Source organism: Lepidochelys kempii, chromosome 9 (assembly GCF_965140285.1).
Source record: "Lepidochelys kempii isolate rLepKem1 chromosome 9, rLepKem1.hap1, whole genome shotgun sequence".
NCBI lineage: Eukaryota > Metazoa > Chordata > Testudines > Cheloniidae > Lepidochelys > Lepidochelys kempii.
In genome coordinates, this window is record NC_136388.1 from 42,144,565 (window position 1) to 42,167,899 (window position 23,335).

Sequence of the window (23,335 nt, forward strand, 5' to 3'; positions counted from 1 at the left end):
TAGGCTTGCCTCAGCTCCTTAAGTTTCACGTGGCACTGCTTCGGGTCCCTGTTATGGCCTCTGTCCTTCATGCCCTGGGAGATTTTGACAAAGGTTTTGGCATTTCGAAAACTGGAACAGCATTCTGATAGCACGGATTCCTCTCCCCAAACAGCAATCAGATCCCGTACCTCCCGTTCGGTCCATGCTGGAGCTCTTTTGCGATTCTGGGACTCCATCATGGTCACCTGTGCTGATGAGCTCTGCATGGTCACCTGCAGCTTGCCATGCTGGCCAAACAGGAAATGAGATTTAAAAGTTCGCAGTTCTTTTCCTGTCTACCTGGCCAGTGCATCTGAGTTGAGAGTGCTGTCCAGAGCGGTCACAATGGAGCACTCTGGGATAGCTCCCGGAGGCCAATACCGTCGAATTGTGTCCACAGTACCCCAAATTCGAGCCGGCAAGGCCAATTTAAGTGCTAATCCACTTGTCAGGGGTGGAGTAAGGAAATCGATTTTAAGAGCCCTTTAAGTCGAAATAAAGGGCTTCATCGTGTGGACGGGTGCAGGTTTACATTGATTTAACGCTGCTAAATTCAACCTAAAGTCCTAGTGTAGACGAGGGCTAAGGGTCTAGATCACATGCTGCTGTGTAAACTATCCTGTTTTCAATTTTCTAAACATGCTGAACATAGCAAAAATTGCAACAGCACTTCCGGTAAAAATGTAGATGGCTACATCACAGACCACAAGTTGTTAACACATGGGAATTTATTGCACAGTCCCACACAATTTACATAAAGACCTTACAAACTCTTTGCCTCTGAAATAGAACAGCATGAATTTTCCTAATTTGTTTGGCTGATAATTTAATAAAGAATAGTCAGACTGAGGCCTGGTCTAAATTATAGAGTTAGGTTAATGTAAGCTGCCTTAAGTATCTGAGCACCTTGCATATACAATGAATATCAATAGTAAATTCCCTTGTCAACATCATGCAGTCTCTGGATTTTCTTCCATTTTTAGATTTAAATATAGATTTATTTTTTTTAGAGCTAAATATAAGAGAGTTTCTGTTAAAAACTAATTCATGACTACTCATTGTCCAACTTCTCAATCTTATTTTAGTTTCATTCATGTACTCTGGAGTACTTAGATACACACCACAGTGCCTCATAAAGTATTATAGACTCATAATTGGCTGAAAACTTCAGAAAACCTCTTTCTACATTTTAATTATGGAGCTTTAAGCAAAACCAGTTTCTCATCTCTTCATTCTTAAAATGAGTCATTAGTAAATCTCAAAAGATTTGATGATATGGTGCTAATAAAATTCTCAAAGCTTCTATGCTTGTCTGAACCTTTGGGGCTTGGACTGGGAACCTTCAGAGGTAAGGATCTCTTGAAATTTCTGGCATTTCTTCATTTTGGCATGAACACACATACTATGACAGCAGCTTTTAAGTTGCCTTGAAATAGGTCCATCTTCCTGGTTCTTTGCTTTTAATGAATGACTGAAATATACTCTTATCTTGAAATTTGATCTTTTGTTACAATGGAATGCACCCTGAACTTTCTGATAATTCCATAGTGATCCTCTTATCACACGTGGACGAGGAGGAGGAGTTCACTAGTGTTGCTGTTGCTGATTGATGCATGTATGCACAGTGTTTTATTACCTTGCTTTTTCATGGCCTACTTTACTACAAAGTTTAGATTAAATGATTCTGCACATGCTACAAATACATTTGACTCATGGCAAGCAGGCTGAACAGAAGACTATATTTTAAAAATAGAAAAGAGCCGGACTTCTGTAATTTTGGATTATTTGTTTTTTTCACAACTTTGATATAACAGATTGTGACAGACTCTTCCACAAATACAGAATTGGGGTACAATTCCTTATTTTCTAGCATTTAAATTGAAGATATAGAAGACACATAGGTGTAGTTTCTTTTGACCAAATGTCAGTATCATCTTCCTCTTCTAGGCTCTAACCTCTGTTTGGTGTCAACCATGTTGGATAAGTAATACAAAATTTTTCCACAGTTTTAAAATATCAGTTTTGTCTTCGAAGTTCCAGTTCTTTAATTAGATTAGGCCATATTTGCACTGAGATTTTGACACGAGTTTCACAACCCCACTCTGATCTATAGATTCTTATATAACTCCTATCACTGTAGAATCTGAATGCTTTCCAATAGTGCACTATCATCAGTCACGTGGTTTGTTCCCTTTCTCCCTAGAGGGAAAATTGTGTGTGTTGTGCAGGATTTTGTTTTTGGTAAGGTTTTGTTGTTTTTTTTTTAATGTACACATTCCTGTGTGTTGAGAGAAAGTGAGATTGAGGGCTTGCATTGGAACAGAAGGTGATGTGGGTAGTAAAGGTCCTTAATTCATGTGGGAGTTCACTCTACAATCTCCAGCCAGCCCCTGAGAAAGCAGTCTCCTGCAGAGATGAGCTGTGCCCTTATAATATAAAGTTCCATAGTGGCTGAGTAGCTGAGTTGTTGTCCATGGTTCTCCTCTCAGAGCTTTAGGTACACAAGCCCAAACTACTGAGCACCTTGAAGATCAAGCCAAAAGTCTACTCAGCAATGAGAGAGCCCCACGACCTAAGGCCTGCAAGCCTAAGTCAGCTGGCCCAGGCCAGATACAGGTTTTTCTTTGCTGTGTAGACATACACAGAGGAACAGGGACTTAATCATGAGCCTCTACCACAACAATGATAGCCTGTAGAGCAGACTCATTTTATCTGTGGTATTTCTTTCTGGACCAGAAATAAGGAATTGTCAGAAATCTCACCAGGGAGGCATTAAGATTTCCTTCACAGTTTTACAGACCTGAATAATTTGGATAAGCATCTAACTTTTTGAAGTTCATCCAACTCATCACTACCCTTACCATGCATTTAATCCTGTCCAGAACTGAATTGTAAATCCACATACATGTTTTTGCTTTTTTTAATGGGTTTTCAAGGCAACAGTTTCAATGGGAATATATACGATTTTTTAGAATAAAAAGGGGAAAAACACCTCACCATGAGTTTACCTTTTTGTATCCAGGTTTTGTAATTGTTTTGCTTTAGCATGTTGACTTTGTATAGAACAAAAGGCTTACCTTGAATTAAAGTAGAAAATAGAAAACAAGGTTAGTAGTTTGGACCTGACGCCTTTTCCAGGAAATATTTTAAAGGGAAGAATTGAAGTCAATCCTCTTACTCATTAGCTCAAAAAAGAAGCAACTATAAAATACTGTCAGCACTTTTCTGCACATAGCTAAATACATATAATTTTATCACTACAAGTTCAGTTTAATACTTATTCTGCCAATACAAGCTATGCGTGAACACCAGCAATAATAGACACCAAAAGTGAAGTAATTTTTTTCAAGATTTGATTTAGTTTCCTGTACAGTGTATGTTTTTACGTTAATAAATACTCTGTTTTTAATAGACCTGGGCAGGATATGGAAATCACTTCCTGCAAAAAAAAAAAAAAAAAAAAAAAAAGGGGGGGGGGAGGTTTGGAATAAAAATTTAATTCTAAATCAGGACAAAATATCAAAATGTAAAATTTCTCATGGGTATGGTTTTTGGCTTCCTGGCTGCCTGCCCGGAAGGCCTATTTCACTTGTGAAATTGACAAGAGCCTGCCAGCCAGACAGAGGGCCCCAGTGCTCAGCCTCCCTTCCCCTCCCCTACCTCCAGGGTCGGAGAAGCTAAGCAGCGAACTCTCTGCCTCTGTGGTGTCAGAGCTGGGAGGGTGGCGGGGAAGCTGAGTGCCCAGGCTCTCAGGCTTTCCAACCCTGGAGCTGAGTGGAAGCTGTGATGCAAAGAGCCCGATGGTGCTTGGCCTCCGCAGCCCTCTGGGAAAGCTTTTTTCAGTTTCACTGTCAGAAAATGAAATGACAAGAGCCTTCTAGGAGAACAACATGGGAGCTGTCAATTTGATTTTCCTGACAAAAAGGAATTTTTCCCATGGAAAATTTTGGTTTTGTGAAAAGGACTTTCTTCATCAGAAAATCATTTCAAAGAAAAACTTTCAACCAGCTCTTATGTTTTTAAGTAAATATTCTTGGCTTCGTGGAATGTTTTTAGATACTTTTTCTGTCACACCTCTATTACAGATTCATGTCAGAGCTGGTCTTTTCCACGGAACTGAGCTCCTTTGTAAGCCGATTGTAAGTGCAGAAATATCTGGGAGAAGTGAACATGTTTGGAATGAAACACTGGAATTTGAAATCAATGTCTGTGACTTGCCAAGAATGGCTAGGCTGTGCTTTGCAGTTTATGCTGTGATGGATAAAATGAAAACTAAAAAGTCAACCAAGACAATTAATCCCTCCAAATACCAGACCATCAGGAAATCTGGAAAAGTGGTAATGTTTTCATTTGTTTTCCTGTAATGTACCTCTTAATTGTACTGAGCAGTGTCTTGATAGGCATTTTATTTTCTCACCTTGGAAATATGAAACACAAATGAAAAAAGTGGGTGACCTTAAATGAAGTAGTGCTCAGTTAAAAAAGCAACTTATTTATGAACTGTCTGGTCTCGGGGAGCTTATTTAAAACAAAAAAGGATAATTTTTCTTCCTTTTGTTAATTACTAGGGTTTGTTTTTTCTATATCCTTTTTTATTCCAGCAAAAAAAAAGTTTTTAAATAAAGGGGTATTGTGAAAATCACGTTTTAAAATCCTCATGTATTATTAACAACATCTTATATTAAAAGTAAAATTTTTTTTTGAAAGCTAATTTATTTCACATCATTTTTGTTTACTTTTTTGCATTTTACTATTCAATTTTTGGTATCCATGTACTCAGATCAAGGCTGTTTACATTCCCCAACACAGGAGAATATTCTGTTCTTACTGGGTTTTGTAAAAGCTTTTGGCCCTCCCCACACAGAGAAAAAGGCCATAAACTTAAAGTAGTTGGCAATGTCTCTTCTTTAAAAAATATTAGTATTTGTGAAATTGTATTCACATCTTTTGAGCTCTGAACAGGATAGGGTTTTTTTCCCTAGACCGATCCAGAAAATCACATATTTAATTTTCAGTATCGAACTAAAGACAATGGGACTTAGGTACATGCTGAAAGTTGAGCATGTGCTGAATTGCTTTCCTGAACTAGGGTCGTAGTCTAGAACAATTTTTTTTACTCTTTATTTTTCTGGCTTTGTGTCATTTACCACTTTAAAGTTTCAAATTTATTGTTAGGTTCCGTTTAAACAATAAAGTCTTTCCTTCAACAGCACTATCCTGTAGCCTGGGTAAATACCATGGTATTTGATTTTAAAGGACAGTTGAAGAGTGGAGACCTCTTACTGCACAGTTGGACATCATTTCCTGGTAAGGTTTGATTTGTAATCCTTGGATTTGCTGTATACCTTAGAGTACTCATGAGACTAAAGAACAACATTAATTTAGGATAATGGAATATTAATTGTTTTTGCCTGTTCCAAACAGGGAAAGAGAGAGCAAACATTATTATTGTATAAAATATGTCTGTGTCCCCTCAGTAGTTAGCTCTGTTTTCCTTCTGATATTCTGTGCAGTCTCCTTAGTCTGGTGTTTGTTAAACTTCTGTACGGTTTTCTTCAATCCTTCTCCCAAAAAATACTAATTTTCTTGGGGATGGTTCTTGTTTAGTTTGGAAATCCGTTATATCCTTGAAATGCTATCCATTACTGAATAAGGACCCTTTAAAAATGGCAGTGACTATTATTTCTAGCAATTTATAATGTGTGCCATCTTTAAGATGCCATTATATTTTCATTGTTTGTGTTGGTTTAGATTCCTATGCCATAAAAAAAAGATGATTGTTTTGGTTAGAATGAAGAGTGGCACCTAGATTTCATATTGTTTTATTAAGCAACCTGTATATTTCAGTGGAGGAAACTTTACTATAATAAATTTCAATCCATGTGGTTTTTATGGACTCAAAGTTAATTGCATTGTCATGTCATATATATTGCAGAGAATCTGTCTGGCAAATTGGAGAGCTTAATTTACATTAATTTTTATTTATACATTTTTTCTTTAATTAAATAAGAGCAGATTTTAAATATTTATTTTAAAAATCATTCTAAAGATATCCATTCTGGATCAGATCCACAGCTGGTGTAAATTGGCTTGGCTTGATTGAGGATCAGTGGCGCTATGCCAGTTTATAGCTGCTGAGGATTTGGCTGTCTATTTTGTTTAATTCAGTAACTTTTTCTGTGGAAAATGGGAACTATAATGTGATGGTTTATGCTGAACATGTGAAGTGCATAGAATAGCCTCTGTCAATAAATCCCAACTACTTGTAACTGCCTCTGAAGTTTTGGGGAGCCTTTTTATTCCAGGGATCTGAGTTTATAAGAAGCTAATTAAACCTCACAACCCACCTGCGAGGTAACAAGGAGTCTGGTGCCACCTTAAAGACTAACAGTTTATTTGGGCATAAGCTTTCGTGGGGTAGAACCCACTTCATCGGATGCATGGAGTGAAAATTACAGATGCAGGCATTATTATACTGACACATGAAGAAAAGGGAGTTACCTCACAAGTGGAGAACCAGTGTTGACAGGGCCAATTCGATCAGGGTGGATGTAGTCCACTCCCAATAATAGATGAGGAGTTGTCAATTCCAGGAGAAGCAAAGCTGCTTTTGTAATGAGCCAATTCAGGCCCAAATTAATGATGTTAAATTTGCAAATAAATTTTAGCTCTGCTGTTTCTCTTTAAAGTCTGTTTCTGAAGTTTTTCTATTCAAGTATAGCTACATTTAAATCTGGTATAGAATGTCCAGGAAGATTGAAGTGTTATCCTACTGGCTTTTGTGTGTTATCATTCCTGATGTCCGATTTGTGTCCATTTATTCCTTTACGTAGGGACTGTCTGGTTTGGACAATGTACATGGCAGAGGGGCATTGCTGGCACATAATGGCATATATCACATTAGTAGACGTGCAGGTGAATGAACCTCTGATGGTGTGGCTGATGTGGTTGGGTCCTCTGATGGTGTCGCTAGAGTAGATATGGGGACAGGAGTAGGCAACGAGGTTTGCTACAGGGATTGCTTCCTGGATTAGTGTTTCTGTGGTGTGGTATGTAGTTGCTGGTGAGTATTTGCTTCAGGTTGTGGGGCTGTCTGTAAGCGAGGACTGGCCTACCTCCAAGGTCTGGGAGAGTGAGGGATTGTTTCCCAGGATAGGTTGTAGATTGTTGATAGTATGCTGGACAGGTTTTAGCTGGGGGCTGTACGTGATGGCCAGTGGTGTTCTGTTGTTTTTCTTGTTGGGCCTGTCCCGTAGTAAGTGATTTCGGGGTACCCGTCTCGCTCTGTCAATCTGTTTCCTCACTTCCCCAGGTGGGTTTTGTAGTTTTAAGAATGCTTGATAAAGATCTTGTAGGTGTTTGTCTCTGTCTGAGGGATTGGAGCAAATTTGGTTGTATCTTAGAGCTTGGCTGTAGACAATGGATCATGTGATGTGTCTTGGATGGAAACTGGAGGCATGTAGGTAAGTATAGCGGTCAGTAGGTTTCCGGTATAGAGTGGTGGTTATGTGACCATCACTTATTTGCACTGTAGTGTCCAGGAAGTGGATCTCTTGTGTGGACTGGTCCAGGCTGAGGTTGATGGTGGGGTGGAAGTTGTTGAAATCCAGGTAGAATTCTTCAAGGGCCGCCTCCTCGTGGGTCCATATGATGATGATGTCATCAGTGTAGTGCAAGTAGAGGAGGGGCGCTAGGGGATGAGAGCTGAGGAAGCGTTGTTCTAAGTCAGCCATAAAAATGTTGGCCATGCGGGTACCCATAGCGGTGCCACTGACTTGAAGGTATAAATTGTCCCCAAATCTGAAATGGTTGTGGGTGAGAACAAAGTCACAAAGCTCAGCCACCAGGTGTGCCATGGCCTCATCAGGGATACTGTTCTTGACAGCTTGTAGTCCATCCTCATGTGGAATATTGGTGTAAAGAGATTCTACATCCATCGTGGCCAGGATGGTGTTTTCAGGAAGATCACCAATGCATTGTAGTTTCCTCAGGAAGTCGGTGATGTCTCGAAGATAGCTAGGAGTGCTGGCAGTGTAGGATTTGAGGAGAGTGTCCAAATAGTCAGATAATCCTGCCTAAGAGTGCCAATGCCTGAGATGATGGGGCGTCCAGGGTTTCCAGGTTTATGAATCTTGGGTAGCAGATAGAATACCCCTGATCGGGGCTCTGGGGTGTGTCCGTGTGGATTTGTTCCCCTGCTGTAGCAGGGAGTTTCTTGAGCAGCTGGTGTAGTTTCTTTTGGAACTCCTCAGTGGGATCAGAGGATAGTGGCCTGTAGAATGTGGTGTTGGAGAGTTGCCTGGCAGCCTCCTGTTCATAATCTGATCTGTTCATTATGACTACAGCACCTCCTTTGTCAGCCCCTTTGATTATAATGTCAGAGTTGTTTATGAGGCTGTGGATGGCGTTGCGTTCTGTACGGCTGAGGTTATGGGGCAAATGATGCTGTTCGTTCACAATTTCAGCCTGTGCACGTCTGTGGAAGCACTTTACATAGAAGTCCAGTCTGTCATTTCGACCATCAGGAGGAGTCCACGCAGAATTCTTCTTCTTGTATTGTTGGTAGGAGGGTTCCTGTGGGTCAGTACACTGTTGAGTGTTGTCTTGAAAATATTCCTTGATTTGGAGACGATGAAAGTAGGCTTCCAGATCACCACAGACTTGTATCATGTTCATGGGGGTGGTGGGGCAGAAGGAGAGTCCCCGAGATAGGACAGACTCTTCCGCCAGGCTAAGTGTGTGGTTGGATAGACTAATAATATTGATAGGTGAGTTGAGGGTACCACTGTTGTAGCCCCCTGTGGCATGTAGGAGTTTAGATAGTTTACCGTCTTTTTCACTTTGTAGAGCAGTGAAGTGTGCGTTGTAAATGGCTTGTCTCGTTTTTGTAAAGTCCACCCACGTGGAAGTTTGTGTGGAAGATTGGTTTTGTATGAGAGTCTCCAGTTTTGAGAGCTCATTCTTGATGTTTTCCTGTCTGCTGTACAGGATGCTGATCAGGTGGTTCGTCAGGTTCTTCGAGTGTGTGTGGCACAGTCTCCAACCATAGTCAGTGTAGTATGTCGATTGCAATGGATTTTTTACCTTCAGTCCATTTGGTATGATGTCCATCTGTTTGCACTTGGAAAGGAAGATGATGTCTGTCTGTATCTTTGTGAGTTTTTTGTTGTTTGATGGATTTCCATTTCATATGGCTAAATTTAGTGCCTTGCATGGTGTCAAGTATCAGGGGGTAGCTGTGTTAGTCTGTGTCAGTATAATAATGCCTGCATCTGTAATTTTCACTCCAAGCATCCAATGAAGTGGGTTCTAGCCCATGAAAGCTTATGCCCAAATAAATCTGTTAGTCTATGAGGTGCCACCAGACTCCTTGTTGTTTTTGTGGATACAGACTAACACGGCTACCCCCTGGTACTTGACACCTGTGAGGTAGGAAACTATTATGTCTATTTTGTCAATGGGGAAAATGAGGTACAGAGAAGTGAATTGCTCAAAGGCTTGCATTAAATAAGTGACAGAACCAGAAATAGAACTGTCAAAGTCCTGAGGATATCCTTGTGCTTTCCTGTCTTGTGCTGCTCTGTCCCATAAAGCCCCACATCGTAGTCACCTTCCATCTGCACAAGGAAAACTGGACAAAATGCCCTTTCGAGCTTATTAATCTTGCTCTTTCATTAGAGAAGCAATTCAGCAACACTCTTGTCTTCAGTGGCTTAGAATTCCTGTTAGATGCTGGGTCAGTCCCGCTTGGACAAAGTTATGGGAACCTAATCTATCCATGAGGCTGAAACCGCAGCTAGGGATTGGCATGTGATAGGGACATTTTTTTTACTGCCAACCTTCCATTTTCTTTGCTATGAAACAGTAACAAGGGGAAGTGTCATAAGAGCCAAGCTGGTTCTGTAACTGGTCTTCCTTTCGATGGATGATCCTCTTGAGCCTCACACATGTTGACATTAGGAACAGATTGTGCCAGAGATCCATTGCAAAGTGGGAGAGAATCTGGCCCTCTGTGAACAGCAATGTATATTTTTACAATAAACACAGGAAGCAGTTTCTCATAGCATTGCTGCCTTTTCCAAAGACACTTTGTACTATAACATAAATTGTTCTGATATTTTAGATGAGCTTGAAGAAATGTTGAATCCAATGGGAACCGTACGAACTAATCCTTACACTGAAAATGCAACGGCTTTGCACATTAAATTTCAAGAATATTCAAAACTGCCTATTTATTACCCTCCCTTTGATAAGGTAAGATATACTAAATAAAGAGAAGCCATGAATGCTAGTATATAAATGGCTGTCTGGTATTTACTTTTTTCCCCTTTAACACTGGCATTTGATTATATCCACCCTTCCTGCCTTTTAGCTTACATATTGTAGTTACTAAAACTTGGAACATAATTAAACCTCAGTAGAGTATTCTGGCTTCAGTATCTTTAGAGAACATGTTGAACAGATTTTTTTTAAACATTCTGCACTTCTAGTGTATGTTATTTTGAGTGTCAGAAAAAACACTGTCTATTTTTAATATTACAACTGCCTTTGACAATAATATACCACAGTTGCATTTCTGGAAACCTCCATATAAACACAGTCAGTGATCTCAAACTGTACTTAACCAGGACTGAAAAGGATCTGACTTTTCACTTTTAAGATTATATTTTATCCACTTTCTGTTCCCTTCAACAGTTAAAATCCTTTTCTGGAGAAATATACTTTTTATGTCTTTTTATGTTTTACACTGTTTCTACACTGAAACACTTCTTTAGTTGTACTGTACCGTGTCACAGATACAAATAAGAATATCTGCCTAGGGACAGGAAGGGTGTATTCAAAATATAGCTGATGAATCCACAGTATAAATACTAGAACAGCTAGTTTATTCACAAACTAGCAAATAAAGCTGAACCCAGGTGAGAATAATAATGTAAGTGTTAAAAGCAGCCAGTTCTCGATGTGCTGAAAGTAAGGTTTTCAGCCCTATATATCTGTTACTCTGGATTTCTTTGGCAGAGGGTTAGTATCAACTCTGCTAAACTTTCATTTTCTGATGAGTAATCTGCACCTTTGGTGGCTAAAGAAAATTCACATTTTTAAAAAGTTTTACTGTCTTGAACCGTGTCATTCTGAGAGTCAGGTCACTAAAATAAGGCAAAAAAAATCTGTGAAGTCTAGTAGTGGCTTCTTCTGTGTAATACGCACAGATTTCCACTAATAGGACATATGGCATCAGGAGTGCTCCCAAAGCTAAAGCAGATTTTATGGATAGCAGTTTCGCAGCACTAAGCAATTGATACCATTTTCCTGACAGTAGTGCGAAATCTTATTACCAATTCCTGAAAAAGTTATTTCTCTTATTTAAAAATATTTTGGCAATTTTATCACCTTTTAATTATAATTCTTGTTCTTTTTCTGATAATTATCTTGCGTACATTTATTTCTACCAATATTTAAAATCATATGTATTTGTGTTCCTGAGATAATTTAGAATATATACTACCTTTACTAGTTATTATTTTTGTTTTGGTGTTCAGTTTTTCTTTTGTGCTTTTAATTACTTACAATTGAAAATTCAAATATGCAAGCATGTTCAAATATTGCCATAAATGTGGTCAGAGGATTTTATTGAGTGCAGTTCATTATGTAGTCACAGTGGTTTAGTGTGATAATCTGACCTATCATATTCCCCTGTGTTTTATAACTCCTGTTTGGGAACTTTATCCTCTTCAACTGTACCTGAGCAATTCTGTACATCAAACTCGGGGAAATTCTAGTGTTTTATGTGAAGTGATTTCACAGCTGGTAGAAGAAATGATTGCTGGAAGCACTCAGTATTGGAGAACTCAGATAGCTCAAAACATTCTGCTGCTTTTAATTCTCTCGAGTTGAACAATGTTTTATAACATCAATGGGAAACTGAAAGCTTCAAAATATTTTGCCTCAAGCTATTTAGTTCCAATATTGTGAATGAACTGAGATCAGAGCTACTGAGGATGAATTGCTGAGATCAGGATGGTATAGTAATTAATCTTTGTGAAGGAATAAAGCTCCCCTATTTGGATAAAGGCCCTTTTGGATCAAACTGATAGGGACGATGGGCCACATCCTCAGATGGCATAAACGATATTTGTAGCTACCTGTTTTATACCAGCTGAGGATTTGGACCCTCAGTATTTGTTTAAATTTGCAAGTAAAATTTAGCAAATATATAATTTGTTCCAGTTTTCAGTGTTTGGTGAGGGCATTAGACAGAATACCCTTAATTAGATGTGTGATCTTGGTTTGAGAGTCACAGAGCCTGAAGATGAAACAAAATTTATTTTATGTATTTATTTATTTATTGTGACAAAGTTCCTCCTCTACCTTGGTGGGTTTTGTGCTTATTGGCGGATTTGCTCACCTCGGAGATTCATGGCAGCCCTCAGTTTGGCTGTTTTCATGAACCCACAGTCCAGGTCAACTCCTCCTGTGTCTGACCAGGAGTTGAGAGGTTTGGGGGAAACCTGGGCCCGTCCTCTACTCCTGGTTCCAGCCCAGGGCCCTGTGGAATGCAGCTGTCTAGAGTGCCTCCTGGAACAGCTGTGTGACATCTACAACTCCCTGGGCTACTTCCCATGGCCTCCTCCCAACATTTTCTTTATCCTCACCATAGGACCTTCCTCCTGGTGTCTGATAATGCTTGTACTCCTCAGTACTCCAACAGTACGTGTTCTCACTCTCAGCTCCTAGTACCTCTTGCTCCCAGCTCCCCACACACACGCCAGAAACTGAAGTGAGGTCCTTTTCAAACTCAGGTGCCCTGATTAGGCAGCCTTAATTGATTCTAGCAGCTTCTTGATTGGCTGCAGGTGTTCTAATCAGCCTTGTCTGTCTTAATTGTTTCCAGAAATTAAGAAAAAATTTCTGATTGTTCTGGAACCTTCCCTGTTGCCTTACTCAGGGAAAAGGGACCTACTCAACCTGCAGCTAATATATCTGCCTTCTATCACTCTCCCGTAGCCATCTGGCCCGACCCTGTCACTTTATATGATCATAGCATCAGTCCACCTGTTAGTAGAACATACAAAGGCCCTCATTATAGATGCAAATTGATACTTCACTTTAGCCATCTTTGCTGAAGCAGCAGCTAATTATTTAATGTTGTTAATCATGTGTCTGCTCTAAATGTTAGACTGTATTTAAGTAGAATTAATTCAGAAGTCCACTGGAACCTAATCCTGAGTCACAACACTAATCCAGATTTGCCTTATCTACTCTCTAGGATCTATTTCTGGGCTGGGAAGTCAAGCTCTCACCACTTTACTTAAGATAACTATATCTTGTATATTATTTATTGTGTTGTGGTGGAGTTTATAGCTGAATTGCACATTTCATTAAAAGAATGTTAAGGCTGCAAAGTCAAGCGCTCAAAAGATAAGAAATGCCAGAATTAAGAAGGTTGGCTGTGCTGCTTGAATTCAGCCTGTTATGCGTACACATTGATAGTCTTTAATTCCATTATCACATAGTACTGTTTCCACAGGAGACCGCCCTTATTCAGTTCACAGAATGGATGGTGCTCATCCTCATTGTTCAAATGTGGCCTTGTGCCTATTTATTGCACACTGTTCAAATCCTGCTATGAGGACAAAATTATTAATTTCCTCATAGGCTCTTCTATAGCACTCATCACTGTATTATGAGTGCTTCACAGAAACTGATGGATTTCTTTTCACAACACTCCTGTGAGGTGAGGAGGTAGTAGTATCCACATTTTACAGATGTGGAACTAAGCACAGAGAGACAGTAAGGTCAAAAGTGTGCACTAATTTTGACTGCCCAATTTTAGATGCCTAGGACCTGATTTTCCAGAGTACTTAGCATTTTATGGCACTTTATATATTCAGAGCAGAGCCCCACTGAACATAGTTGCCATTGTACATGCTTAGCACTTCTGCAAATTAGACCCCAAATGTCCAGAAAATGAGGGAACACAGTGGCCACCTGTGAAAGTTTTGTAGTATGTGACTGGTTGAGCATCACATAAGAACTCAATGGCAGAGGTAGGGATAGAATCCAGTTCTCCAGGGCAGCATTCAGCAGCCTTAACCATAAGACCATGCTTTTCTCTTCCTGCAAAACTCTGCCTCCTTCACTATATACCTTCCAATTTCTGCAACAAACGAGGCAGGGACCCTACAGATAAGAATTTCCTTCACTAAATAGCACTGGATCATCCATTGTTCCCCACTCTCCCGTCCCTTTCCCCAGCTCCTTGTGTGATCTCAATATTCCTGTTGCTTTTCCCTTTCTCATACTCGTTTCCACTCCCCCCACCATCAGCTCCTATTCAATTTTCTCCACTCTCCCAACTCTTTCTTCCAAATTTCTCTCTCTCTCTCTCTCTCTCTCTCTCTGCTGTTGCCAGCCCCTGTCTGGTTCCTGTCCTCTCTGCATTTGAATCAGAGTGGCCTTGTGAGTGTCAGGAGCAACAATTATAGGAAATGTCCTGCCACTGCAGCACTAGTCCAGAGTTTGCTCAGTGCAGATAAAACCTTTGGAGAAGTTAGCTGCCAAACTCTAACAAGGCTCTACTGAGCATGGGCAAATTTTTTTTCCCAAAGGTTTATAATTTGAGCGGGAGGTTTTCCATAGAAGCAGCAAAAGGTCATGCCTGCCAAATTCCAAGACCACCCCAAAGCATGAAGGTGCAAGAGCTTTTCAATAAAATGATAAAAATATATTTAACATGGACAAAGATGTATTTTTCCCTTACTTGCACTCTGGGAAACAGCTGAACTTTTTGCTGAAACTTTCAAAACAAAAACCTCAATGTCAGGCAGAGACCCAGTATAGAAAATGTCAACCCAACCAGTTTGGAAAAGTTGCATGAAACTGAAAACATCATCTTATAATAGAAAGCATCAGGCAGCCTTAACGATAGGCAGTGCTACTGGCTCCACCTATAATAATTGTACAGTGGATGTTGATTATACTTTTTAAAGAGACTGTGTATTTGATTGCTTCTATATTACTTATTTGATGTATCTTTAGATATTCTTAAACATGAAAAACATCTGGTTTGAATACATAACTTTCTTATACTGAATACTGTCTGTGAAGGAGAACTATTAAATAACGTAGAGAGGATAAGTTACCTACTTATAGTTATGTGCGTTGTTCCACTGACGTGTCAACCAAAGCTTTTGTGGCTTTAAGTTTAAAATGTATATATAGGGTAGGACATGATCCACTATCTCCTTCCCCTTGCTGAGGGCTGCCACCTTCATGGTGCCATTTCTACAAATCTGAACTTTCAAAGTACTGTTTGTGCTTGGGTGAAGAATGGCTCAGGATATTTGTAAAGGAATAAGTGCTGTTGATTCAAATCCAGCCCAGGTCAATAAAAACCAAATGTTGTTACTGTATGTTCAGCAAACGATGCAAAATAGGTTGGAGGTCTCAATCTAATTTGCAGTGGGATAGGTATCTAAATCACAGAACATCTCATACAATGGACACTACTTGACAATAATATTGGAGGTGCTGAGCACAGCCACCAAAAATTGGATGGACGTGGAAATTGAAATACCCATCAGATTACTGAAGGGACAGTGTAGGGAAGCTGACATTATAGAAGATGTGTTTGGTGGATAGGTAGAGGGTATCAGTCTCCAAGAATGTTAACTTGCAGCTTTTCACAGATTTAATTCACATGTATAATTGTAAAGATTAGGAGAAAATATTGTACTTCCATGCCCTGAAGTGGAACCAAAGAACATGGATTTATGCAAGGATGCCATCTTCAGAGAGCATCAATTGCCTGAGAAATCCCTTTGCTTTAGGTGCATTCCACTAGTACTTTATTCTTCACATGGGTAGCTGTTATGTAGCACTTGTGCATACTATGCTGAGTTTTCTAGTTTTGTATTAAATCTGTTTTGTATTAAATTAGCTATTTATTTTCATAAAAAGACATTTTATGGAAGAGTAATGGTACACGTAAGGTTGTGATGTAACGTCCTACATAAACACATTTGTTTGCCACACTTAAAGGATAAAAATTAACAAATATGAGTAAATAATCAGTTCTCTAACTAAAGAGAGAACTTTTACTGTGTCATTTTACCACTTCACCTTTATAACATTTTTCCTTCAAAATGTAGTCCAATTCTTTATTTCAATCCAATGCTTAAACTATTATCCTTTTGCAGATACTTGAAAAGGCAGCTGAGATTGCAAAAAGCAGTGAGAATGCTGGTATGGCAGTAAGTATCCAACCTGAAAATAGCATCTTCAAGATTAGAAAATCCCAATATCCTATTTCTCTGCCACTTTATGCTTGTATTATTCTAATAGAAAATAAGTATATGTATTCAGGTAACATTAAAACCCTCCAAGTTTTTTGTTTTGTGTTTTTGTTTGTTTTTTAAATAGCCACCCACTTTTGTGGGGCTTACCCTTTCCTTCAAATCAAGCATATACTTTCTGTATTGGACACTAGTCAGGCTACAGAGTGGACAAGGGATGCTGTGGCTGAATATATTTCATGGATTATACCTCATCCATGTCTGAAATTTGGTTTCATACAGCATACAAATTTAATGAATAGTTAGATGTAGCAAGATAATCTGTCTGGTTGTCAGAAGCTTCCCAATAATGACCATTTTTTAGCTGGATTGATCTTTGACAACAATAAACTCCTTAATTTTTTGTATACCCGTGGAGATATTTGATCTTCTAAAGGAGGTGAACAGTTCTGGAACAGAGGTAGTACTTTTAATATGAAGTCTTTAACCTGAAATTGCTTTCTTAATACATACCCACCTAATGTTGAAGGGCAAAAATAAAATTAAAAAATACAGAAAACTACAACTCTGCTAGTCCTCCAGTCTGCTACTGGAAAGTACCTGTTCATAGAATCATAGAATAGAATATCAGGGTTGGAAGGGACCTCAGGAGGTCATCTAGTCCAACCCCCTGCTCAAAGCAGGACCAATCCCCAATTTTTGCCCCAGATCCTAAGTGGCCCCCTCAAGGATTGAGCTCACAACCCTGGGTTTAGCAGGCCAATGCTCAAATCACTGAGCTATCCCTCCCCCCTAAAACATCATACAGTTCTCAGTAAGCAGAATACAGAAGTTAGTCAACAAGTACATCAAGTGTAAATACCACTTAATAAAGCACTTTAAACATTATGCAGTGTTCAGAAACACTGAAAACTCATAACTTATTCTGTTACAAGCAACAAACACTGAAAACTCATAACTTATTCTGTTACAAGCAACTGAATATATAAATGAGATTCCCACTTACACAGCAGAATGTCAACTTGACATTATTTGTAATCAAGACCTTTTATTTATTATCTTTTAGAAGCATGAAAACTGCTTTCTTGAATAAAGCTTTGTTACAAAATGACTTTATTTTCAAGACTTTCTTGTTTACTGTATATTTTGACATAAGAACAAAGCACATACTTTTCTTAGTTCACTGAACAAACATTTCAATTACACCAGCTATTTTAAGTCTATTCTCTTAAACAGTTCGTTCTTAAATGATATTTTTGCTTGAAGATATTTACTTAAACACAGAGCAAAGCTCAGGCACTCATCCTTTCTATTAAGAGCTAAATTTGAAAGCAGTAATGTATGTAGCATTTGAATTATTTTATCAACTAGGAACTCTCTATGGAATGTTACTATGAAGTGAAACTGTTTACGATACATAAACAATATTTGTCTTCAATTTGGCCTATAATTTTAACTGAACTTTTACAAGGAAGGAAAAAGGTTTTCATGCAAAAAGAACACCACTTGAAAAAAAAATCTGAATCCACTCTAATTTCACAAGATCAAAGGAAGTTTCCATACTAATTGCTTAAACAACTCAAGTTTTCAGGTTGCTTCAGAGTTTCATACATTAATAATCTATTTTCATTTTGTATTATATCTGCATAGAGTACATCTTTGTCTAGAAGCAGCAGCTTCTATCACATTTAATTGTGTCTCTGTGGCTTTCAAATGATGGTGGTCAGCTTCATTTCTTTCCTTGCAGTTTGTATAGTAAGGATGCATCCTCTGACCCACGTGTCTTTCAAATGAAGATACATTCTTAGTAAACCTAATTTTTAAAAGTAATGTTAATTTCCAAGTTCTAGTAATCAAAGTTATGTTAACTGTTAACCTTTTATAATAATAGACATGGGATAGTTAAGCACTGGAACAAGTTACGTAGGGAGGTTGTGGAATCCCTGTCATTAGAGGATTAGAACAGGTTAGAAAAACACCTCTCAGGGATAGTGTGTGTATACTTAATTCTGCCTCAGTGCTGAGGGATAGTGGATGACTTCTAAAGGTTCCTTCCCACCCTACGTTTCTTTTGATTCTGCGTTAAAATGAGAATTGTGAGAATAAGACAAATCTGTATTAGAAAACATAATGTATGTTAGTATTTACATACAAAACCAGTCTTTTTTGTTATAGTTGGAAGTGCATCCTTAACATTTGATTTTAATTTGACTTTTACCCTGAATGCCATGGCACTATTTATCTGACAAATAAATGGGAAAAATACTTGCTGTCAAAACAAGAATTCCCCCAGTTAAATGGGAAAACAGCAATATTGCCATCTAGTGTTGTTTATGCAGAAGTATAATTTTTTTTCAGATACTTTTGTAAATTGAATTTAGAGTCTGCTGTATAAATATGTTCTGCCATCACCAGACATTTGAGGTCTGAAGTAAAAGCCTGATAATCCTCCCCCTGTGATCTAAGAAATTAATCCAATTCACTTAATACTACTGTTCTCCTAATGTAGCTTTATCATACACTGATTAGCTTGCTCTAATAGTCTGAGTCCTGTATAACATAAGTTTGGTGATTCTTGAACTTACTTTGCTAACTTTAATTTACGTAGGGTCGAGGTGGCAAGAAGTTCTATATTGAACTAAAAGAAATCATGGAAAGGGACCCCTTGACCCAACTCTGCGAAAATGAAATGGATCTTATTTGGACTTTGCGGTATGACTGTCGTGAAAATTTCCCACAATCACTGCCAAAACTGCTGCTGTCTATAAAATGGAACAAACTTGAAGATGTTGCTCAGGTAAGGCAAATGGCAAAGGCAATGTAAAAATATGGCAGGCAAATCATGAGCAAAATTTTTCTTGTACACAGAAACATTGAAGTGTTGTGCTAAACTTTAGTTTATAAAACTAGGCATTAAGGCTATTGATTTCAGTGGAGGTTGGGAGCCTAATGTGAGACAAATGGCAAAGGCAATTTAAAATTATGGGATGGAGATGGCTGTAAACTGGGCCTTAACTCTTTTGCTTTCAAAGAACCTATGTCTCGAGCCAGATTTTAATACTAATTTAAAAGTTAAACATGAAAAACCAGTTCCCGAGCACTTTTTTTCCTCAAAAAACATCAGGCAGACTGTGTGCTTGAATCCCCTCCGAGTTGACAAACCTTTCAGATTACTTCTAAGGGGACGTTTCCATAATCCACCAACAATTGGAAAGGAGAGCGGTAGACAAGCCCAAGGATGCAAAAGAGAAATAAGATTGACATAGTTACATTGTTTTATTCCCCTCCACAGTTTCTTTAGTTCTCTCCATTTCCCAAATTTAGGCTGTGAGCCTAAAAACACACATCTGGTCAACTTTGAGCATGTGCCTAAGCATTTCCAGGACCAGGGCCTTGATTAAAACTGCAAGTCCAAAAACTTAGATTCAGGTTGACTGTACTTTTTCAGATGGTAAAACCTTTAGAACTTTGTGAAAAACTGATTGTTCAAACCAGCTGATATATAGTTATTGAGGAGAACAATTCATTTTCAATTAAATATCTTGTTACAAAGTATAGTGTCACTCACTTCAGTGAGACTACTTGCTTGAATAAGCTGTTCCTAAAGCTGCAATAGAGATAATTAGGGGCTTCAGGTTTTGATGTTAATGTCAAACTAAGATTTGCCAAACACATTGTGTCATTCTCATTTTAGTTTCAATCTATCAGATATATAGGTATACGAGTCTGTTTTATTACTGTAAGTGGTATGTCTACATTTTTCACATCATCCCAGATAGAATCCTAGTCCTGTAATGCTTGTTGAAAATAGGTAGAAACATGTGAATCTCCTCAATTTGCATAGCAATGCACAGTTGGATTCATGACTAAAAAACTATACTTTGCCAGTGTTTAGTATTAGTGGAGTATATAATTGCCCTGAATTCTGTTGCTATATCCTCAGAGTTATTGAGATGAACTGATACTTGTGGAATTCTGGTTTCTGAATGAAATGTTTATTTTTCTGAGGTGATTATAATGTGAGATCCTCTGTTATGGAGCTATCTAGTAACAGAGGTCATTTAAATTTTTAAGTTGTAGAACAGTGTTGTTTGTAACTTTGTATCAGAAAAGTATATGGATTTCATAGTCGTCATAATGTTTCTGTATCTCAGACTGATTTGTGTAAATGTAGCAAAAATAATGGATTTCTGTATTTTCACTGGAATTTTGCCTAGACCTTCTGTGTACTCAAAAAGCTTACTATAGCAGTGGGCAGGGCAAAAGTATACAGACCCAGACAGCTTTAACAGATCCAACACGCAGTGTAACAGAGAAACAGATACTTGCGGCAGTATGTCTGTTTGCTTTTATTTAAAATTTACTGTTACTGGAACCGTGCATTGAATGGCACTTGTGATTTTAGAGACCATCACACTAAGGTTGTATCTGTCATCTGTGGATATATTTGGCAGTATTATAGTAAGCTATCATACTAACCTACCATACTAATAATTTGAAAGAGAAACTATTTACTTTTAAAATGTTTGAGCTAAAAATCAACTATTTTTTTATTGAGGATAATGATCACAGTATAAACATGTGTTCCAATTAGTATCTGAATCTAATCTGCTACTCCTCCACTTACTAAGTATAAAACTTAAACCTTTTTTAGGAGACTGGGAAACTCATTCATCCACTGTGTGGAAACACTCTCACCCCCAACACCATCACCATCAACAACTTTTGTCAACTTTACTCATCATGTGGCCCTTTTGATTGGACAGTCCAGTTAAAAACTTAATGTTACCCCAGGGTCTAGGTAGCAAAGAGCCTAAGGAGAACTTATGCACTATTCTGAAAGATCTGTTTTCTTCCATTATATCCTTCTTTCCAATATGCCTTAAGTTACTCTTGGAGCTATTAAAGTAATTTGATTTTCACTCTCTAAACTTGCAGTTGAATGGCTTACAGCAATGAACTCCAAATTAGTCATATGCATCACCCACTGATTCTTCACCCACTTGCATTCTTTTGTACACATGAATTCTCTCACATTGTTTATTCATTCCAGTATGGTCTTGCACATCTACTGTTCACTTTAAGCTTTTGACTTGTTTTTACTTAGTTTGTTAAGAATATTTAAACAGGTATAAAAATGAGAATGTAGGGAAGGGGCTTTGGGGTATGCTCACCACAAGTCAATGCCTAAACAATTATAGGAAATGAATTGACAGGTCCACATTACTTAAAATATTTTTTTTATTTGGAAATAAAGATTAAAGAAAAATTGATTAAATGACATTATGGCACTTCATTTTAAAAATATTTTAAAATAAAATGCCTAAGATAATATATATAACCTTGTGTATTTTAGCCATTTATCATGTATCTTAACGTGCACTTTCTGGAAGGAATGTGGTATTTCTCTTTGCTAATGTAGAGAAGGGGATGATTTGACGATTGAGTAATGTATTTTGGCAGCCTTAGTAAGCTATATTTGTGAGGAATACAAAATTCTTCGAGTGCTTGCTCCTGTCCATTCCATTGTAGGTATGCGTGTGCTCACGTGCACAGTTGTTGGAGATTTAGCCTTAGCAGTATCCGTAGGTCCAGCTGTGGTGCCCCCTTGAGTGCTGCACTTATGCATTGGTATATCAGGCGCCGCCAGCCCTACGCCCTCTCAGTTCCTTCTTATCTCCTGTGATGGTTAGTTGGAGTGCCTTTCCTTGCATAGCAACGGCTAGCGGTTTTGTCTCTTCTGACTTTGAGCCTTAGGGCCTTGTAAATAGTGGTTTATAGTAGTTAGTGTTAAGTAGTTAAGTGTAGTTAGGAGTCAGAAGTTAAGAGTCCCAGCGAGGACTTCGCCCTAGGTAGGGCATGCCCTGGTCTCCAGGGTTTAAGCCCTGTGTGGATTGTAACAGGCCTATGCCTGTAAGTGACCCCCACAGCAGCTGCCTCAAGTGCGTGGGAGAATCACATGTGAAGAACAAGTGTCGTATTTATAAAAAATTTTGACCCAGTATTCGGAAAGAGCGGGATATTCGTTTGTGGGTTCTCCTCATGGAGGCTGCCCTGTGTACGGCTTCCGAGCCATCCCACCAAGACTCGCCTAGTACCTTGGCCTTGGTGCACAGCACACCCCCTTGCACCGGGCTCCACCCCGCACCGCTCCCCATTGTCGGTGCCCAGAAAGAAAACTAAGAACCACAGCTCCCTGACACTGGGCAAGAAAGGCCACGGGGCATCAGGCAAAGGACCCAGTTTGGGCATCTTTGCCACACCGGAGCCACGTGGATGTGCCTCCCTGGTCGGAGCCATTAGCCCCTTAAAGGATCAACCACTGACTCCGAGGAATAGTAGGGGACCCAAACTTCTAATGGCATCAACACCTTCCCAAGCTCCCCCAGCGCTGAGAGAGCGGAGGCCTCTGCCTGAACCACCGGCACCACACGTGCTGCAGGAAGCAGCAAAGGCTCCCTACCAGGGCAAGCCAGCCGCTAAGACCCCTCAGGGGGCTGTGGAGCACCACCAATCTCCCAAAACAAGGCAGTGCTCTCCATCTCTGTGACACCGATTTCCGGCGTCGCAGCCCAGATCCTCTGGGGCTCACCCTCAGTCACTGGCACCATGATCATGGTCCCCACCATCTCAACACGGATTGCCTGGGGGAGGCACCAGTCTCCATTCCATTGGCACCGTTTGCCCTCCTGCTGGTTGTCCTGGCACAGATCTCAGTCGCATGCCCCATGGGGGCACTCCCCGTCGCAATTCCAGTCCCCCCAGCTCTGACAGTGGTCTCCTCGATACTGGCATCGATCCTCCCACTCCAAACACCTGTCTCCAGCAGCGACAGTCAGGAGGCAGACACAGGCATCAATGGCCCCACCGTGGTCACCAGAAGGGATTTCTTCTGGCACGGAAAGGCAGTTCAACCCTCCACCAAGACTCCACCGGCGTGAATGGGCACCTGAGGCGTCGTCGATGTCTACAGCACCACCTTGGCCATGACCAGTGCAGTGGCCTTACTGGTGTGCGTG

General features: G+C 39.4%; 1 protein-coding gene across 17 annotated transcripts in view; it reads left to right on the top strand.

Moving 5' to 3' along the window:
- The window catches only part of PIK3CB (phosphatidylinositol-4,5-bisphosphate 3-kinase catalytic subunit beta), a 185,370-nt gene that overhangs the window by 111,890 nt on the left and 50,145 nt on the right, over positions 1–23,335 (top strand). For all 17 annotated transcript variants that reach the window (XM_073359996.2, XM_073360002.2, XM_073359999.2 and 14 more), the window contains 5 exons: positions 4,107–4,358; positions 5,232–5,328; positions 10,145–10,275; positions 16,221–16,274; positions 18,925–19,113. In XM_073359996.2, coding sequence (XP_073216097.2) covers positions 4,107–4,358; positions 5,232–5,328; positions 10,145–10,275; positions 16,221–16,274; positions 18,925–19,113 — 723 coding nt within the window. The remainder of the gene's footprint in view (positions 1–4,106; positions 4,359–5,231; positions 5,329–10,144; positions 10,276–16,220; positions 16,275–18,924; positions 19,114–23,335) is intronic.